This window comes from Calidris pugnax, unplaced genomic scaffold (genome assembly GCF_001431845.1).
Source record: "Calidris pugnax isolate Ruff unplaced genomic scaffold, ASM143184v1 scaffold286, whole genome shotgun sequence".
Classification (NCBI taxonomy): domain Eukaryota; kingdom Metazoa; phylum Chordata; class Aves; order Charadriiformes; family Scolopacidae; genus Calidris; species Calidris pugnax.
In genome coordinates, this window is record NW_015091021.1 from 437,231 (window position 1) to 456,731 (window position 19,501).

The following is a 19,501-nucleotide window of genomic DNA, read 5'->3' on the forward strand; positions in this document are numbered from 1 at the left end:
GGGCTCGAGGAACAACTGGAACAAGATCATGTGAAACAAATCCATCGGGGGATATTAAATTCAAGGACGGCCCTGTCAGCTCAGGAAGTCCTTGAGATACTAATTGCTGGAAGCTGGGAAAGTTGACTGGGGATGTATCACAGGGTGCTCGCCTTGCTCTGGTGCTTTTATCTAAGCATCTCCTGTTGGCTCTGTCAGAGGCTGAATCTGGGCCTCGCTGGACTTTGGTCTGAGCCAGCACAGCCATTCTTGTGATCCTACGCTGCCCAAATTTTCCTTAGCATTTTGCCAAAGTTTTCTCTCTCTTTTTTTTTTTTTTTCATAATAGCAATGAGTTTGGGTTTTTTTTCTGACTGCTGATGCTGTTCTGGGAATTCTCTCTCCCTCAAGCCTAATAATCTGCCTTAGTTATGCAATATGCTGTGAACATACTTTGTGGCAAGCTTTGATTTCACCCAAATTTATATCAGACTCCTCCAGGACAGTCACTGATATTTCTTAGGCAGCAAAAGAGGTTCAGCCCTCGGACTATTACCCATTGCTGCTCTGCTGTGTGGGTGGTGGTGAAGATGCAACATGTAGTCCAAGGGTGACCTCAAGAGACTTCAGGGCCTTGGGGTGGCCAATAAGGGAATCTGGGGCACAGATTATTTTTTCCCTCTCTTCTCCCAATTGTGAGCAGTGACGTTGGAATAGAGGGGCCCAGTCTATTAATACGTGGCTCCGTGGCTGGTGTCATCACCACAGTTTGGGTTATTATGATAATGGGATGGCCTACACAGCACCAGGCTTGTGGCATCAGACGGGGTTCGCCTTTCTCAAAGGGAGAAAGGGGGTGCCCTACATAGCACCAGGCTTGTGGCATCAGATGGGGTTCGCCTTTCTCAAAGGGAGAAAGGGGAAACATTGCACCCATTTTTAAAAAGGGTGGAGAGGAGGGTACCAACCATGAGCCATCCCTCTGTGCCTGGGAAGATGATGGGACACATCCTCCTAAAAGCCATGCTAAGGCCCATGAAGGACAGGGAGGTGACTTGAGACAGCCAGCGTGGCTTCACCCTGTGCTTTTCCCACATCAGACAGGCTCAAAAGGAGGAAGACACAACAGTTTTTTCTCCTAAAATCACAGATCGAAAGGGTAGAAATGAATCCCTGTGAGTAGATTTACTCTTAGTCGCATACAGGGTATCTTCGGTCACTTTCTGGTGCACCATGAAAGAGCAGTGGAAAGAGAAAAAACAAAGGAAAAAACCAATCCTGGTAGACCATATGACACGCAAAGTGACAAATTAAATTTCTACTCAGGCTTCCATTAGGAAGTGGAAGTCTAATGGTGTATGTTTTAAAGCAAAACTGGGATTCCCTCCCAGAACAGATAACACGGGGTGGGCTGAGCCCAGCCTAAACGGGATCCAGCAGCCGCGTAATTCTGGGAAAGGTCTTGCGCATCCCCATGCACTTCTCCTCGTCGATGAACAGGGAGTTGGCTTTGATGGCCAGGTCGTGCTCCAGGACCGACTTGGTGTGAACCAGCATTTGCAGGCTGACCTCGCTGTCTCGCAGCTGCTGCTGAAGGGTCTGCACCGTCTCGTTGATATCGTGGACCTCATTGACAAGGCTGGAAAACAGCAAGAGCCCCTCGTTAACAGTCCCATCCTGGGGGTGGTTCTAGCATGGCATTGCTGGGGGGCCCCTTAGGCACAGGATTTTCCCCTTCAGCGTGCTCAAAGTCAGACACCCTATTTCTGACAGATACATAGAATCATAGAACCATAGAATGGTTCGGGTTGGAAGGGACCTTCAAGCCCATCCAGTGCCACCCCCTGCCCTGGGCAGGGACACCTCCCACCACCCCAGGTTGCTCCAAGCCCCCTCCAACCTGGCCTTGAACCCCTCCCTTCTCAGTTTAAAACTGCTCCCCCTGTCCTATGGCTCCCCTCCCTGATCCAGAGTCCCTCCCCATCTCTCCTGTAGCCCCTTTAGGGACTGGAAGGGGCTCTAAGGTCTCCCTGGAGCCTTCTCTTCTCCAGGCTGAACCCCCCCAACTCTCTCAGCCTGTCCTCACAGCAGAGGTGCTCCAGCCCTTGGAGCATGTTGGTGGCCTCCTCTGGGCCCACTCCCAACAGGTCCATGTCCTTCTCGTGCTGAGGACTCCAGAGCTGGAGGCAGTACTCCAGGTGGGGTCTCCCCAGAGCGGAGCAGAGGGGTACACAGGACAGCTGAGGACAGAGCTCCTCTTGACTTTGGTGGACCAGGCACGGTTTTGTCTGCTCCAAGGCTTTGGCAATGCCACAGCAGCTTGTGCCATTGAGCAGAGGGATGGGCAGCTGTGGCTTCCTCTTCCCATTTGGTTGTGTGGGTGTGTTGGTTCCCCCTCCTGGATTTCCCCATGATGGGGTGCTCCCTGCACCCACGGGTGCACACGCAGCGAAACAGGACGGGGAGAGGCTAAAAGTGAAAGTGAAAGAAGTGGAGGATGGATAAAACAATGGTGTGCGAGATGCTAAACACTCGGGGGCTGGATGTAAATTGCTTTTAAAAGGTTTCAGAGGGAGCCTTGCTCAGCAGGATCCCAGGAGGAGGTGTGAAGTTCAGGGTGGCTCATGGAGGGCAGCCTACTCCTCCATAGCCCCTCAGGGTGCAATCCCAGAGAGCTCACTCTGTCCTTGGAAGGATTTCCAGTGTCCCCAGGGGAGGTGGGAACAGCCCTTACTGCTTCTCCATGTGGCTCACTCTTTCTTGCAGTTACTGAAACGGAAGGACCTAAGAGCTCTCAATGGCAGCCTGTTGGAGACCAAAGGGCTTGTCCTTCAAACCTGAACCCATCCAGCTGCCGGAAAGCAGAGAGCTTTACCCAAGTGGGAAAAATCCAGCCCCTGGTGGGGTGGCATCAGGCTGCACCCACACATGGTGTACAGCCCCCTTTGTGGGCGCAGAGCTCACCCAAAGGCTGGGCCACCCCCTCATTGCTTTTGGTTTATGGGTGCACTTATGAAAGGAGTATTTAGGAAAAAAAAAAATGACCCCATGATTAATTTCCTCATCCTGTGATGCTCCTGAGTGCTACCACCCATGTCTCCTCGCTCATGCCTTACCGGAGCTGGGCAGTGTCCCGGCACAGCTCCATGTTTGGTCTCCGAGTGCGCTCGTCCAGCCGGGTCTGAGCCACTTTTAACGGAGGCCCTTGGTCCCTAATGGCCTTCTTGATGTCTTCTATGTTCTTCTCGGTCTGGAATATTTCCTGCAGTGTCTGGCGTAAAAGACAAACACAGGCATAAATTAAAAAATATAATCTCAAGCAACACCATCATATCCCTTTTCTGCCATCCATCTGCTGACAAAAACCCAAGCTCAATAAGCAGACCCTGGGCTCAGGCCGCTGTCGCTCTGCCATGTATCGAGGCATAGATCCAGCAGCAATTTCTTTTCAGGGAAAAGAAATTCCTCTCTTTGAATACCTCTCTTTGCTGTTGCTATCACATCAGAGGAGGTTTTGGAGCAGTGATGGATCTATTGAATTAACAGCTCCCCCAAATTACTGCTTTCAGGAGCTGATCGTCCATCAATAGCAACTAAGAGAGGGAAAGTTTTTGGTGGGTGCTCGCTGAAGGACATGGCATCAGCCTGCGGTGCTGCAAGCACAGTCTCCACTTGGTTAATCAATACTGTGCCAAGCACTTTCCAGGAAGCTTTCCATGAGACCCAGTGTTGGAGCCAGGTGTCCATCGCTGATCTCCACTTACTCTGCTTGGCAGAGCGAACACATGGATACCCCTGCAGCAACCACGGATCACTGAGACTGAAAACATGTCCCCAGAGGAGAAGCAAGCCTGTGAACCCCCCAGCAGAGGCCCAGCAAAGACTTTCTGCAGGGCAGCCAGCACCTCTGAAGTGACTTCCAGAAGATGGGATGAGCATTGGCATTTTCTGCCAGAAATCCTTGTCCTAGCAGGCTGTCAGCTGGGATGGGCAAAAGACAGTCTCCCTTGGATGAAACTGCACTGCCAGCTCATCTTGCTCCAAGAAGAAAGTCACCAGATCATAGAACCATAGAATGGTTTGAGTTAAAAGAGACCTTAAAGGCCACCCAGTGCCACCCCCTGCCCTGGGCAGGGACACCTCCCACCACACCAGGTTGCTCCAAGCCCCCTCCAACCTGGCCTTGAACCCCTCCAGGGATGGGGCAGCCACAGCTTCTCTGGGCAACCTGGGCCGGGCTCTCACCACCCTCACAGTAAAGAAGTTCTTCCCTACATCTCATCTAAATCTTTGAGTTTAAAACTGTTCCCCCTCATCCTGTGGGTCCTCTCCCTGATCCAGAGTCCCTCCCCATCTCTCCTGGAGCCCCTTGAGGGACAGGAAGGGGCTAAGGTCTCCCTGGAGCCTTCTCTTCTCCTGGCTGAACCCCCCCATTTCTCTCAGGATGTCCTCACAGCAGAGGGGCTCCAGCCCTCCCAGCATCTCTGTAGCCTCCTCTGGACCAATTCGAACAGGTCCATGTCCTTGCTGTGCTGAGGCCCCAGAGCTGGAGGCAGCACTGCAGGGGGGGTTTCCCCAGAGCGGAGCAGAGGGGCAGAATCCCCCCCCTCACCCTGCTGGCCACGCTGCTGGGGATGCAGCCCAGGATGTGGGTGGTTTTTGGGCTGCCAGAACATGTTACCGGTTCATGTTGAGCTTCTCATCCACCAACACCCCTAAATCCTTATTCTCAGGGCTGCTCTCAATCCATCCTCCACCCAGCCTGGATTTGTGCTTGGGATTGCCCTGACCCAGGTGCAGGACCTCGCGCTTGAATGATACCACAACCAGCTTCTTACGGTGACCGTTCCTCTGCTTGGGTCAAGGTCTGCAAGGAGGGTCCCAGCTGGGGGAGGTGTCACTGCAAAGTGGCAGTGTCACACCGAAAGGGAGGAGTTGGGGATACCTTGGCCAGGTGGGCCTGAATCTTTCTCTTGGCATCGGTTGTTTCGGCGATGCGCATGGCGAAGGCGACGTTCACCGTGTTGAACTGCCGCCACATCTCGTTGGCCGTCGACACCAGCAGGTTCTCGATGTCGTCCCGCAGCTTGGCGGAGGCCGCCCGTTCGCTCTGGGAGAGGAGGACGTTGTCATTGGTGAACTTGGTCCATGACTCTGGCACCGAGACCCTGGAGGGAGAAAAGGAAAGGGCCCCAGTGAGCTGGACATGGACGGGCACAGACTCCATGCAGAAAGCAGCATGGATTAAGTGAAACTTAAGTCTGGTTTTAATTTGTCTGTATGTCATAGTTTAACCCCCAGAAAGGCAGGGAGAAGAGGAGAAAAGGAGGGGAAAGGGAAAGGAAAAATTCATGGGTGGAGATAAGGACAGTTTAATAGAACAATTACAGAAAGTAACAATAATATTAATAATAATCATGATGATGATGATGATGACACAAGTCAGTCTCACCACCCAGTGAATTGGTACCTTCTCAGCCCTGATGGCGGATTCCCACCCCTGGCCAACCCCCGTTTTTATGCTGATCATGACATCTATGGTATGAATATCCCACTGGCCTTTCCCTTGTTCTGTCAATGCTCTCTCCCACCTGTATAGGAAGTTGAAAAGAGTGCTTGAAAAGTATAAACATTGCCTAGCAACAACTATAACAATATCAGTTGTTGACATGCCTTCCACTGCAAAATTAACTCCTTCCTGCCTGAAACCAGGACACCATACAAAAGTGAAACATCTGGACTTCATTTGCTCAAACGATGACATGTTCATGAAAACAGCTTTGATACTTAGCAAAGCTCAGACAAACAAGAGATTTCCCCAGAAAAGCAGAGATTTTAATCAGACCTCATACTGAGATGCTGAAGGCGTTTAAGGGCCAAGTGATTCACAGCTTCACGACAACGTGCCGATTGCAGCCAATTCATTTTGCTTGTGACTTGCCTCAGTTTCCTACTAAACTGAACGAGCATAGGGTAATATGCAGTTCCCTGTCTGTGCACTCAGGATGATGTTCACGCCTGTGCACTAGTCCAGAATAAGGTCAACAAAAGACTTCAATACCACATAAGCTCCATTTAAAACATGCTGAGCCTCGGCACATTTTACCCCCCTCTGAATTTTAGCATCAACCCGTTGCAACCCATTTGCCTGTCTAAATATGTCTGAGCTCTGCTGTGAATAATTATTCAAACGTTAGAAAAATTGAATCAATCCATGCCCCTCCCTAAACTGCCTGCATCTGTGCGAGCAGCAGATTTATTCCCTCAGCCCTTTGCCACTCGGGGCATATCTCTGCGGGCGCTGGGTTAGGTCACCATTCATTCACTGCCGAGCCAAAGCTGAATTCCTGGCACCCCAGGGCAGCTGAACTCTCTCTCCCAGGATCGTGCTCTCTATTTCTTCATCTTCTGTGACATTTGGGCTCCCTGCCAGGCCCTCTCCCTGCTGGGGTGAACCACCTCAGACTTTACGTCAATGAGGAGCACTCAGGCAAGCGCTGACACATCTTCGAAAATATGCATAAACCTAATGAGCTGTGCAGAGGTGCTCAACTGAGTTAATTGTCAGGCTGATCTCTGAACCCTGGTAGAATGTTTAATTAGGCAGGACTCGCTTTCACCCTCTGGATGTTCGGCATCCAACTGAAAAGCAGGGGGCCGTGCTCCCTTTATGGGGACTGGAGAGAAATGGCCCCTGTGAGGTGGGTGTCTCCAGGAAGGATGAACATGCCTTTATGGTGAGCTGGGAACAACTTAGAATCATAGAATCATTTAGGTTGGAAAATACCCTTGGGATCATCGAATCCAACCATCTATCCTACTCTACAAAGTTCTCCCCTACACCGTATCCCCCAACACCACATCTAAACGACTCTTCAACACATCCAAATGTCCTAGGGATGGCTTGCTGCTGGGGACCCACAGTGTGCACTCACGTGGCATCGATCTGCTCCACCCCTCGGTAGTAACCGATGCCCTGGGAGGTGTTCCTCAGGTGGTGGCACTTGTCATCGATCCGGTGGGCCACCTGCTTGTTGGCCAGATCCTTCTCCAGCTTGTGCTGGGCCGCCCAGTTGGACCTTCAAGATGCAAACAAGAGCCATGGGTGGGGATGTACAGGTGGAATGGCTTCCCACCCCATTCCACTCCCCATACCCCCTGGGCAGCTCTGTCCTCCCATGGGCATCACTGCCTGCACCCCATGGAGCCTCTATGGGCTTTACACCTGCAGGGTGTAAAAGTAAAGGGTATAAATGTAGAGGTCAGGGTCTGCTGGGGGTTCACATCACATCAGCCCTACGGAATAAGAGAAGGAGCTCCTCCTTACTCGAGCTGGCCTCTTGCCTTCTCCAGGAACTGCTGCATCTTCTCCTGGCATGACCTGATGACATCGACTTCCTGGACAAAGGCAAACAAAGCAGGACCCCATCAGTGTCCACGCTCCCTCATCCTGGTCACACTCATCCCCTCAGACCTCTCCAACCCTGCACACAGCAAGAGCTCACCTGTTTGTCTTTCTCCCCAGAGCAAACAGGGGGGGAGTGAGGAAGGTGCCCCCAACCCCAGTGCACTCGCTCGAGCAGCTGAGCCTGGCCCAGTGACCAGGAGGGGACAGAAGGGTGCTGTGGCTGCAGCCATGGCCTTTGCATTCACTTTCAGGGCGAATCAATAAGTATTTTTTCATCTTGAGATGAGTGTCAGGTGGTGGTTAGTCCCACTGCAGGGACAGATCCTGACCTGCTATGGACAGGCAGAGCGGTTCCCCAGACCAGCAGCACTACACACCTCCAGCCCCAAATCAGCACCTGCCCTTTTTGCTCCCCAGATGTTTTGCTCCCCAGAAGAAATCCCATCCATATGGCATAAGAGGAGATGGGCTTGACGTTGGTGTAAGTCCCCAGGCTGAATTTCTAAGACACATCCAGCCCCACTGCAGGAAGGCGTGTGTTGCTCCCAGCAAAGTTGATTTCAGCACAAACCTATTTCATACGTGAAGCCCCAGCAGGTGATTACAGCTCCAAATCCAGTAATTTTTGAGCCCTCCTCTCTGCAGGAGCCAACTGAATAGCACGTCCCAAACACTTGCCATTGTGGAGATACCAGGTCTGATTGTTTTCCTAGAATCTCATGACCTTTAAACTAATCTTTTAATTTTCTAGGGCCTGACTCGTAAGGAAAAATCTAATGGAGCAGTGGCTTCGCAGTCCCAGGGGCTGCGATGTCCTTCCCGGTTTCACGATGCCTTCACTGTGATTATGTGTCACTGTGCCCTGCGTTAGGATCCCATCTCCTGTGCCAGCTCTCGTTGCGTTGGCTTTTGATTTGTAATTCAAAGCAGACTATATAAAGGCAGGCAGGAGTGCACGTTTTTATGATTTCTATAAAATACATTGCCTAAGCAGACATCACGGCAGCCCGACTGCAGCCAGATGTAATATCTTTTGTTAGATCTGCTAATAGAGTTGGGAGAGACAGAGAAGCTGTCGGGCACACGCTGCCTTCTTTGTATTGTGTGTTGATATGTGTGTGATATATATATATTTATATATATTTATGTGTGTGATATAGATGTGCGTGGGCATGCTGCTGCCTGGGTGGACACCCCGTCCCCTGGCCCAGCAGGTTTTGGGGGGGTTGAAGAGTTTGTCACCTCACCAGCACTGAGGAACCAGTTAGGGAAGGAGGCTGCGAAGCCTCTTTAGGGCAGTTTAGGTAAAAATAGCTTTAACACATGATCTGAGTTGGCAAACTTACTGCGAAGAGCTGTTTCTCCACTTCGTCATGGACCAGGTCGATGCCCCTCCTCTTCTCCCGGTGAAGTAAGCACTCCTGAGCGACCTGTTGGGGACATGCCATCACTACCAGGGTTTCTCTGGGGACAGTCCCCACCTCAAGTAATGTAAGAAGAGAAATTCTGGGTGGGCACAAAGATGAAAAGAGGGGGAAAAAGTGCCCAGGGCACTTGGTTTAGCTGACAACAAGCAGCCGAGCTGCAACATCAGCATTAAATCAACATGAGGGAGCAGACGTGCCCCTGGTGCCACCACAGCTGAAATCAGGGATCTGTGTCAGCCTTGAAGCTGATCTCGCAGGTCCTCGTAGGAAGACGTGAGCTTTTGTCTCCCAAACCAGGATTTTAGATGTACCGCTTATCAAAATATTTGGTTAAGCAAATGCTGGTCTGATGTGCTCAGCATGTGCTGATGGGGGACGCTGCAGATGGCAAAGGGTTTGTTTATCACTAACTTAACTAATGGTCGCTTAATAAAAACTTTCTAGACGTTATGGAGCTGCAGTGAAACTTAACGAGGCATTTGAATGGCTGCAGATGTTTCAGCAGTAGGATACAGCCTGCAGCCCCCTGGAACTCACCTGGAGAGGGGCCTCCGACTCAACCAAGGCTCTCTCCAGCCTGCTCTTCACGTCTGTGAGTGCATTGGTCTCCCCAATCATCTCATCTAGCTCGTGGGTGAGCTCCGATTTCCAAAACGCAATGTCATTGGCACGCACTCCCAAGTTTTTGGTGCTTTCTCCTTGGGTTTTCCTCGTCTGCTGGTATTTATCATCAATCAGGAGGGAGGTGTCAACCGTCAGACGCTCCGAGTTCTTCTGGGAGGTCTCTGCCTCTTTGTAGTTGGTCTGGTTGGACTTGTACCAGTCTTCAGGGGTGTACTGGGTAAAGACGGTTGTTCTGTTGTAAATAGTAGGAAGCTTCTCCCTGGCGGTTCCCTCCTGGGAACTCTTGGAAAAGGGAGCCAAGGTTGTTTTGAGGGCAGCTGTTTTGTAGTAGGTGCTGGGCATCCAGGGGAGGCTGTAGCTCTGGGGCAAGGGGCGGTAAGGAAATCGGTTCCTGTAGCTTGAAGCCATGGCGTGGACGGCAGGGAGAAACCTGGTAGGGAAGGACCTTGGGTGGGCGAATTTTGCTGTTGAGGGAAAGCCGACAGACTCCATCCTTGAGTCCTGCACAGAGGAGGAGACAGAAGACAACCTCGCTCAGTAAGCTCCTGCACTTGCCTCGCTTCTTACAGCAACACATGCAACTTCAAACACAAACAGCGATGCACACAGCGCCCATGCATCACCTGTACGGGCCTAAAGCTCTTGAGAACAAATCCCTTCTGACAGCACCCCAAGCATTTGTATATAAAAGCATTTGACTTTGTTCTTAGTGTCTAGCGGCAGGTCCTGAAATGCAGAGAAAATCCAACCGTGGCTGCTAAGGACTATGGCAGATACTACGTGCCTTCGTTTTCCTTAAATCTGTCAATCTGGTGAAACTGGAGTTGCTAATTCTCTGCTGTTCATTTGTTCTTCGTGTTTCTGCCACTGGTGAGAGCTCACCTGAAGTACTGTGTGCAGGGCTGGAGCCCTCAATATAAGAAGGATATGGACATGATGGAGAGGGTCCAGAGGAGGGCCACGAGGATGATCAAGGGGATGGAGCACCTCTGCTACGAGGACAGGCTGAGGGAGCTGGGGTTGTTCAGCCTGAAGAAGAGGAGGCTCCTGGGAGACCTAATAGCAGCCTTCCAGTACCTGAGGGGGGCTACAGGAAGGCTGGGGAGAGCCTGTTTAGAAAGGCCTGCAGTGACAGGACGAGGGGCAATGGCTTCAAGCTGGAGGGGAACAGATTTAGATTGGAGATTAGGAGAAAGTTCTTTACTGTGAGGGTGGTGGAGCACTGGAACACGTTGCCCAGGGAGGTGGTTGAGGTCCCATTCCTGGAAATATTAAAGGTGAGGCTCAATGAGGCCCTGGGCAACCTGGTCTAGTTGGGGGTGTCCCTGCTGACTGTGGGGGGGTCGGACTAGATGACCTTGAAGGTCCCTTCCGACCCAGATGATTCTATGATTCTTTTGGCTGGTGTATCTGCTGATCTTAGAGCCCTCCAAATGTCATTTTCTCTTTGAAAGTTCCATTCCCAGCCCTGATAGCTCGGGTGAGGGACTCCATCCTCATCCCCTCTTATCTTCACTTGCATTAAATGGTGGAGTGAGGAGTCTGCAGGTGGGCTGAACTTTGCAGGATTATATCCAAAGTTGACACCCCCCCCCCCACCTATTTCAGCCTCAGAAGAAGGGCCTTCTTTTGCCCTGCAAAAGAAGAAAGATGTGGATGGCTCACCTGACGGAAGATCAATGTGCGTGGAAAGGAGATATCCCAAAGTCTTTTCAGAGTGGCTTGTAAACACCAGCCTTCCAGTAGCCCTAGGAGTAATGGACAAACGTGAAGATTTTGCTACCAATAACTGCATATTGCTCTTTCCAGATTGAGGTTATCAGTTGTTATCAGAAACATAACACAGAGGGGCCACCAAATGTACCTAACGCATCTCATCTGAGGCCAAACACTCAGGAGGGTATGTTGTGCTCGATATGAAGCTCTTGTAAGGTTACAGGTGTCACCCACTGGCAGGAATAAGCCCCTGTGGCTGTTGCAGCCAGCTGGACACGTCCTACCCCTAACGCCATCCCGTCCCCGCTGCTCCCAGCCTGGCCCAGAGCCCCAGTGGATTAGGACACTGGTGTGCTACAGCAACATCCCTGGATGGGAGTGGGGTTTGACACAAAGCATGTGCTAAATCCCATTTGTTACAGCATGAAATCCACTTTATTCCTTTAAAAAATGGGATGTTTGCATGGAACAAACTCCCTTTTATTCTAGAACAAAGCATCCACACAGGCAACCGCATGACTAGAGGTTTAATAGCTCCTCCTGGGCTACCCCGATCACTTTGCATGCGTAGGCGAGCTGAGGGAGGCTGGCTTATTTTTAAAATCATCAGGCCCTGGGGAAAGAGGGTTTCTTTCATTTTAGTCACCTCTGCAACAAGGCAGGCCTCTCTCTACACGAGGGCAGGACCAAGGAGTCACGGTTTCCTCCTGGAAAGGTTAAAAGGCAATAGAGGGGAGGCTGCCTGTGAGCTGAACACCGGAGGGAACCCTCTTTAATGCCAGATGCTCCCTTCGTTGGAGCCATGCCCATTTACAGCAGGTGATGAGCAGACAACACAACTCATTAAACAACACGGGTTTCCAACATCTAGCTACAGGGAAAGGTGACTTTTTGCATCACCCCTGCCTGTAAGAGTAATCAATGCTTATGAATACTTAAAGGGAGGGTGTCAAGAGGATGGGGCCAGTCTTTTTTCAGTGGTGCCCAGGGACAGGACAAGAGGGAATGGGCACAAACTTGAATATAAGAAGTTTCACCTAAACAGGAAGAGGAACTTCTTTCCTGTGAGGGTGGCAGAGCCCTGGAAGAGGCTGCCCAGGGAGGTGGTGGAGTCTCCTTCTCTGGAGACATTCAAACCCCACCTGGACACATTCCTGTGGGACCTGCTCTGGCAGGGGGTTGGACTAGATGATCTCCAGAGGTCTCTTCCAACCCCATGGGATTCTGTGATTCTGTGATGGTTTGATGCACTCAGGTCTCACGACACAGCTATTAAATAAACGAGCGGTGAAGGCAGAAGAATAACAGGTCCTTTAGTTAGGGCAAAGCAGAGAAAAATAGGGATGAGTCAGAGGGCAAAAGTGCACAGCCTGCAGCTGGGAAATCACAGAACTTTGGTATTTTCAAGCTTTGCCCAATTTTGGCCACGGGCTGCCCAGGTACCTGACTCGAGAGCAGCACAACCGCAGGCACCAGGACCCAGCCCGGCCGAAGGGGCTGTGGGACAGGCAGCGGGAAACTCACACCCTCAAATTTAGCAAAAAAAAAAAAAAAACAAAACCAAAAAAACCCACGCTTTTGCAAACACGACCCTCTGAGCCAGTTTGGCAGAACCGAGGACGCAATGTCTGCACTCAGGTCCAACAAAAACCACTGTGTGTGCCGGTTCCCACAAACCAGTCCCTTCAGCCCTTTTGTCCCGGCTCGGGATAAACGGCTGCGCTCTCCCCAGCTCTGTGCCACTTCTGCATACCTGGGAAACGGCGTTCAGAGGGTGGGAGACAGCTTCCCTGGCTCCCATCCCCGCAAATAAACTATTCCCTTTCAGATACCGACAGACACACATTTAGAAAAACAGGAGAAAAATGCCTCAGGAATGGAGCAGGGTTAGTTTTCCCTGTGTTTCCAGCTGAAATAAATGTCCCTGCATCCCCCTCTGGATAAGCCATCCCAGGGTGACACTTTCTGCCACCCCGACACGTGACAGGAGCCCCCGACCACCTTCTCTGGGTACTTCTGGAGGACAGAAGAGATATTGGGGGGGATTAGGAGAAATACCTGCCTTTTGCCGCCCAGTTAAGGTACAAACTCACCCTGCAGAGGCTTGGGGGGTGTCCGGGGGGGGGGCTGCTATTCAGTGCTGTGCTGTCGGGGTGGGTGGCAGCACACCCAGACACTGCAGCATCCCCAGTGCCCACTGTGTCACAGCACCAGGGCAGCGTTGCCACGGGCACAGGGTACTCAGTAACCACCTTCTGTGCAGGCAACTCCCTGCAGCGGCCGTGGCAACCTGAGGCAGCCTTTGGGCAACCCAGTGCTCTCCATGGGCAACCTGCGGCCACCCCTGGGCAAGAAAATGCCCTCACATGGAACCTTAGATCCTGCCCTGGGCAACCTACTGCCCTTGATGGGCAAGTTTATGCAGCCCCTGGGCAACCTGGTGCAGCTGTTGGGCAACCGTTTTGCAGCTGGACATGGCTCTTAGTCCAATCTGGGTTTAGGAAGTCCTGCAAGGAGCAGGCTCTCTCTCAACTTGAGATACCCTGTGACCCTATGAACCCAGTGCCCTCAGTGGGCAACCCAGTGCCAGCCCTGGGCGACTCAGTGCAGACTCTGTGCAACCTAGTGCCTTTGCTGGGCAACTTGGTCCTATCCCTGGACAACCCCTAGTACCATCAATGTGCAGCCCAATGTAGCCCTTTGGCAACTTAGTGCTACTCCTGGGCTACCAAGAGCCACCAATGGGCAAAACAGTGCTCCTGATGGGCAAAACTGTGCCCTTACTGGGCAACGTGGTGCCAGCACTGGTGCTGCTGGGCCAGCCGGTGGCCAAGTTGGGGGCTCGCTGGGGCAGGCAGGCAGACCAGGGTGGGGGTGCTGGCACCCCAGGTGAGGAGATGCATGGTGTCCCCAGGAGCCCCACCACAGCACAGCCTCTCGCAGCACCAGGGCACTGTGCAGCAGTGACACTGGGAACGATTCCTGCGAGAGGGTCCTTCCCCAGTTGTTTCAGGTTTTAGCCTGAGAAAAGGCACCGGAACGTGAGGAGTCTGGTGGTGGGTAGCACAGCTGCTCCGGCTGACCCAAGGGAGGTTTCTCTACAACTTCTGAAAACACCCATCAGGTCTGCTGTGAGGACCTCCGTGTCCCACTTTATCCAGAGGAGACATTTCCATTTGCTTCACTTCACTGCTTCAGATCACCTGAGAGCTGTCCGGGTGGCTCAGCAAACGCTCAGGCTGATACATCTGACTTCTCACAGCCTTTTTCAGTCACCTCTCATTTTCCCAGTGATTGCAGCTGGGGACTGAGACTGTCCCAAAACGTTTTACAGCTTCTCATGCAGTGACACCCGGCCCCACCGCCCCTGCCTTCTGCACAAACACACGGAGCTGGGCTCCACGGGAGAGCTGTGCCTCTGCTGCCAAAGATCTGACATAACGGGTAACTCAGACTGTTTCATGTATACAAAGGTTAGCATGCTTTGATTTCACTCTAAACACACGTCTTGCTTTAGCTGGGTGAAGGATCAACTTAATCAAACTGAAATAAGAAGTTCAGAACATACAAGCTGCTTTTCCATAGCCAAACCAGAGAAAGTAATTTCAAAGAATCAAAGAATGATTTAGGTTGGAAGGGACCTTAAAGACCATCCATTCCCACCCCCTGCCCTGGGCAGGGACACCTCCCACCAGACCAGGTTGCTCCAAGCCCCCTCCAACCTGGCCTTGAACCCCTCCAGGGATGGGGCAGCCACAGCTTCTCGGGGCAACCTGGGCCAGGCTCTCACCACCCTCACACCAAAGAAGTTCTTCCCCACATCTCATCTCAATATCCCCTCTTCCAGTTTAAAACAGTTCTTCCTCATCCTATGTCTCCCCTCCCTGATCAAGAGTCCCTCCCCATCTCTCCTGTAGCCCCCTTCAGATCCGGAAGGGGCTCTGAGGTCTCCTCAGAGCCTTCTCTTCTCCAGGCTGAACCCCCCACAACTCTCTCAGTCTGTCCTCACAGCAGAGGGGCTCCAGCCCCCAGAGCATCTCCACGGCCCTGTTTCAATTCCCTGATCTCAATTAAAGCAAGCCAACCTCTGCCCCTTGGCAGGACGTGCACACACCTTCCGACCAGCCCCACTCTCTGGTCCTCACAACGCTCCCATCCTCCATCCATGCCCGCTCTCCCTCCCTGCCCGGAGCTGATTTTGCTCAGATGAATCACTGCACGATGAGGGGCACCACTAATTGTTGTAGACAACCACACCGTTTTTGAAGTATTTGCTAAATTAAGCAATAATAATTAGACAATACTGCAAAACACGCAGACCAGGACTTGGTCCTGGTGAGCCCCGCAAGGCAGAGGGACAGCAGGGGACATCAAAATGGATGAAGGTCTGGTCCCACCGTAGTGTCTGAAATGGCTTTTCAAGTGAAAGGCTCATGACCTACCTAAAAGCTACAAAGACGAGGGGAATTGGCACGGGTAAAACAGTCAAATCCACAAGTGACTCTCATGCAAGTTCTCAACCACACACAGTAAGTGGTCTCCAAATCCCTCATGCTCTGGGTACCATGTTGAATTAAGTAGACTATTCATATCGTCTCCATTTATTCAAGTAATTAAACTCAGTTCCTTAATTGTGACTCCTACAGCAGCAAATTCACTAAAATTACAAAAACAACCACTCCCGGTTCTGGTGGGGCACGTCCAGTTCTGATAGACCTGTGAGAACACAGCTTGTCCCGAAGTCTTGACCATTTTAGCTCAGAATAAAAAAAAACCCAAACAAAAAAAACCCAAACAGGGTGAAAAAAGAGGCCGAAGTCAAGCAGGGGTTGCAATTTTCAGCACGTCAGCCCAGGTTCTCCTAGTTGACTAAACTGGAATTTCAAGGGGTACATTTAGATACCTAAGTACAAAATCTGCTGCCAAAAGCTGTCAATCTTTCTGTCGCAGCTCTACATTCTCACTGTCTATTAATATAGCATTACCCTGGATCATAAGCTGCCCTTCTGAAAATACCCAGATCCAGATCTTTTATAGTATCCATCATGAGCCTCCATGTACCCATAACACTGCCCGGTCCCAGTTTTACGCAGTTATGACTATTCCTCTCTCTCCTGTAAACACTGTAAGGCATCAATTGTCCATTCAATAGCAGAATAATTTTCAAAAGTCACAGTAATTGATGGAGGATGAAAAAAAAATTAAACAGTGTGTGCTGTCATGCTGAAGAACAGGGATGCTCACAGGCAGAGCATGCTCCCATCCAGCCCAGGGCTATTTTAGGCATTCAAACAGGCTTCAAGATTTTATCTCCTAATGAAACCAAGGCTGGCTCTTAGGGATAAGCTGCACATGTACCTGCAGCTGTGGGCATGGTCCTGCAGCAGGATCTGTCTGGCCAGGGAACACAGGAAGTTTTCCAGGGTTTTACTGAGTTTTCCACATTCTGGTGAAAATTATGAGTGGACTATAAAACACAGATGCTCAAGGACACTCAAGGTGAGGCCTGGGCTGTTTTGATGTCTGCATGTGGCCAGTGGAAAAAGATGGTGATGGTCATGACTGAGCCCCTCGCCGCCACAGCAGAGGCTGGGACAGGCAGGAGGGTTGGGTGGTTGGACACCAAAAATGGAGGAGAGGAAGAGGAGGCCAAGCAGGTTGACAAGAGGAAAGCCCAGCTTTGGACATGGGCAGCCACTGGAGATCATCTGGGGCTTTCCCTTCATCTGCCAACAGCTCCCCAAACTGTCCTTTCCCCATGGTTGGAGAAGCCCAAGTGTTTGTGCCAGCTCCTCCACAACTCCATGCAGGACCTGGAAGTGTCACCGTCCTGCTGGTTGGACTTCTTAGAAAACCCAGCTCCCCACTCTGCTGGCAGACACCTCTCTGCACTCCGCAGGCAGACAGCAGAGCTCCAGCAGAGCAAATATCTACATATAAATAAGGGGCAAGGCCAAATTTAAATCTGTGGTTAATTCCAACATTTGAGTCACTTCCTTGGTATCCTTCAATGGCTACAGAAACGTAGTCCATCAGCAGACTGCCCCAGCAGGACCTGACTCTTCTGCCTTGCTCTGGTTTAAGGTGGGATGAGTTCTGTAATGTCCATGAGCCTGTTCTGCAGTAAATAGAGAATAAGGCAGGGAAGAACCAGCCCACAGTTGATGCTGCAGCGCAGCCGGGACCGTCTGCACGTGTTGGCCAAGGCTTGAGAAACCACTTTGCCTTGTCAGCACGTCAGGATGTGCAGTCCCATCCCACACCCAGTTCTGACACAGAGGCTATTCATAGGAAAACTGTTAAAAATGTGCGTTGTGAAACCTTTCCTTTCTCTGCGGTGGAAGCCTGGTGTGTGTATCCTAGTGCCCTGGAAAAGGCATGAGCAACAGCCCAAATATTTTGCACAAATCAGTGACAGTTCCCTAAAGTGAATCATTCCTTATCTATGTGTTTCACGTGCATTTTTTTTTTTTTTTTTAACATTCCTGAGGGGATTAGTGATTGTTTTCCCAGAACGTGCATTTTCTGCCGAAGTTCACATCTCCTTTTCCACCCTGGATTTTCTATCAATAAACTCAGGGGATACGTTTGACCCAACTGCAAGTGGACAAGGGCAGCGAGGGGAGGCAAACCCAAACCTCTGCCCTCTCCTGTCAACCACCCCCTTGTTGCCCCAGTGTTAAAGCAGGGGGGTATATTCCCATCCCTCCTCCTGATGAGGTGAGCACGTCCCACCCCCAGCCCTGCCTCAGAGGTGAGGACTCACCTCTTGTCTACAGGAAGAACATTTTGACAGATTTCTCCGTGGCACTGAGAAAAGGATGGAGTTAAACCAGTGAGACGTGCTGTGTGGAGACACAAATGCCATTTTACGCTGATAAACCTCACACAAAATTTCCCTGGAGCTCTGGATGCTCAGGAGCTTCATGTGAGATGTGACAGGAGCCCACTTGCCACAGCCTGGCCCATGGGGGACATGCTGAATGGGAGTCACCTCACCTAAGTTTATACATCCTAAATAGTTTTCTTTTACAGTCAGTAGGAAAAAATTGGCCTCTCCAGAGGCTGTTATCTGCACTGTCTTAGATGCTTTTTTTTCGGATTAAGCAAATGGTGCAAGGGAAGGTGCACTTCTCTTTTATCCCATAAGGGATGCACAGAGTGACACCTAGACATCTAACTGACCCAGGGCAGAGGAAGCTGGACTCTCTTGAAAACACCCTTAGTCCTTCAGGAAGATCAGACCTACTGAAAATCTAACCTCAAAGTTTTGGTTTCCTAAAATATCAGCATGGAATATTGCCTCCAGACCCAGGTGATCCTCCCCTCTGAGCACGAGGCTCTAAACAAACAGAGAAACCGATATAGAGATCAGAAAGAGAACTGGTAGATTAATTATTCAGTCTAACCATAGCAGCATTTGATGGAGCTTTCCAAACAATAAACGGGGCATGAATAAATCATGACAAATCCCTCCCTGAGTTCTGGTGATGAGTCACAACCACCAAACCACAGGTGCTCAGGGCAGGCTGTGCTGCACATCCACAAGGTTAAAACACGGATAACTCATGTAATCACAGCAATCGTGATCTCAGAAAATATAAGAATTTACTGGTGGTGTTCTCAGCAGCGCTCAAGGAACTATTAGAAGTGAAAAACAGTGATTTTGGGAAGAATGTCCCTTTAGTCACTTCACCACACCACAGGCTTGTGGGGGATCTGGGGTTTCCTGTCTGCAAAACCCAAGGCTGTAGGAAAGGTGTGATTTAAATTGCACCCAACAAGCAAAGAGGTTGCTCACACCAGTGTGAAACTGTTGTCAAATTCAGTCAACTGCAGAAGCCAAAGGCGTACAAGCCAGAAGGAAACAGCCCTACGCACACTCGCTGATTCACAGTCGGATAAAAAGCCCAGACACGGGCGTGAGAAAAGAGGAGCCCATGCCCAGAGCAGAGGATGCAGAGCATCACACCACGTCTGTGTCCCCCCTGGGACCTGCCAGGAGCCCGATGGGGAGTTTTGTTCTTCCAACCAAGTTCTCACAAGGTCACATTTTGGGGTCACCTCCTCAGCCACCCTCAGCACACAGAAAAAGCCTTATGAAACCGTTCCCAGACGGTTTTCCATTGTACATCCCACTCCGATGCGTAGCCCGTGATTTATCAAAGGCACAACCTTCCCACTGCTCCAGGAGATGACTTCTTTCCAAGGAGGAGGCCAGGCAAAACCTGCTTAGGACCGACGGGGCTGTGGTCTGATAACTGGTGGAGGGGGAAAAAGGGAAATGAAACCAGCTTCTCTATATTCGCCTTGAAATATCCCACCCGTGAAAGCATTTAACCGCGTG

At 51.0% G+C, this 19,501-nt stretch overlaps 1 protein-coding gene across 2 annotated transcripts in view; it reads right to left on the bottom strand.

Annotated features, from left to right (window-relative positions):
* Window positions 1-841: 841 nt before the first annotated feature.
* TEKT3 (tektin 3) overlaps window positions 842-19,501 on the bottom strand; it is a 109,136-nt gene continuing 90,476 nt past the window's right edge. Inside the window, exons 1-9 of one of the 2 annotated variants that reach the window (XM_014955827.1) lie at window positions 13,248-13,383; window positions 11,104-11,186; window positions 9,352-9,939; window positions 8,734-8,817; window positions 7,307-7,377; window positions 6,915-7,058; window positions 4,925-5,147; window positions 3,096-3,250; window positions 842-1,618 (exon numbers count right to left, since the gene is read on the bottom strand). In XM_014955827.1, the coding sequence (XP_014811313.1) occupies window positions 1,402-1,618; window positions 3,096-3,250; window positions 4,925-5,147; window positions 6,915-7,058; window positions 7,307-7,377; window positions 8,734-8,817; window positions 9,352-9,930 (1,473 nt within the window). In that variant the 5' untranslated portion in view covers window positions 9,931-9,939; window positions 11,104-11,186; window positions 13,248-13,383 and the 3' untranslated portion in view covers window positions 842-1,401. Of the gene's footprint in view, window positions 1,619-3,095; window positions 3,251-4,924; window positions 5,148-6,914; window positions 7,059-7,306; window positions 7,378-8,733; window positions 8,818-9,351; window positions 9,940-11,103; window positions 11,187-13,247; window positions 13,384-19,501 lie in introns of those variants that run through there. The other variant, XM_014955826.1, reaches the window with a different exon arrangement.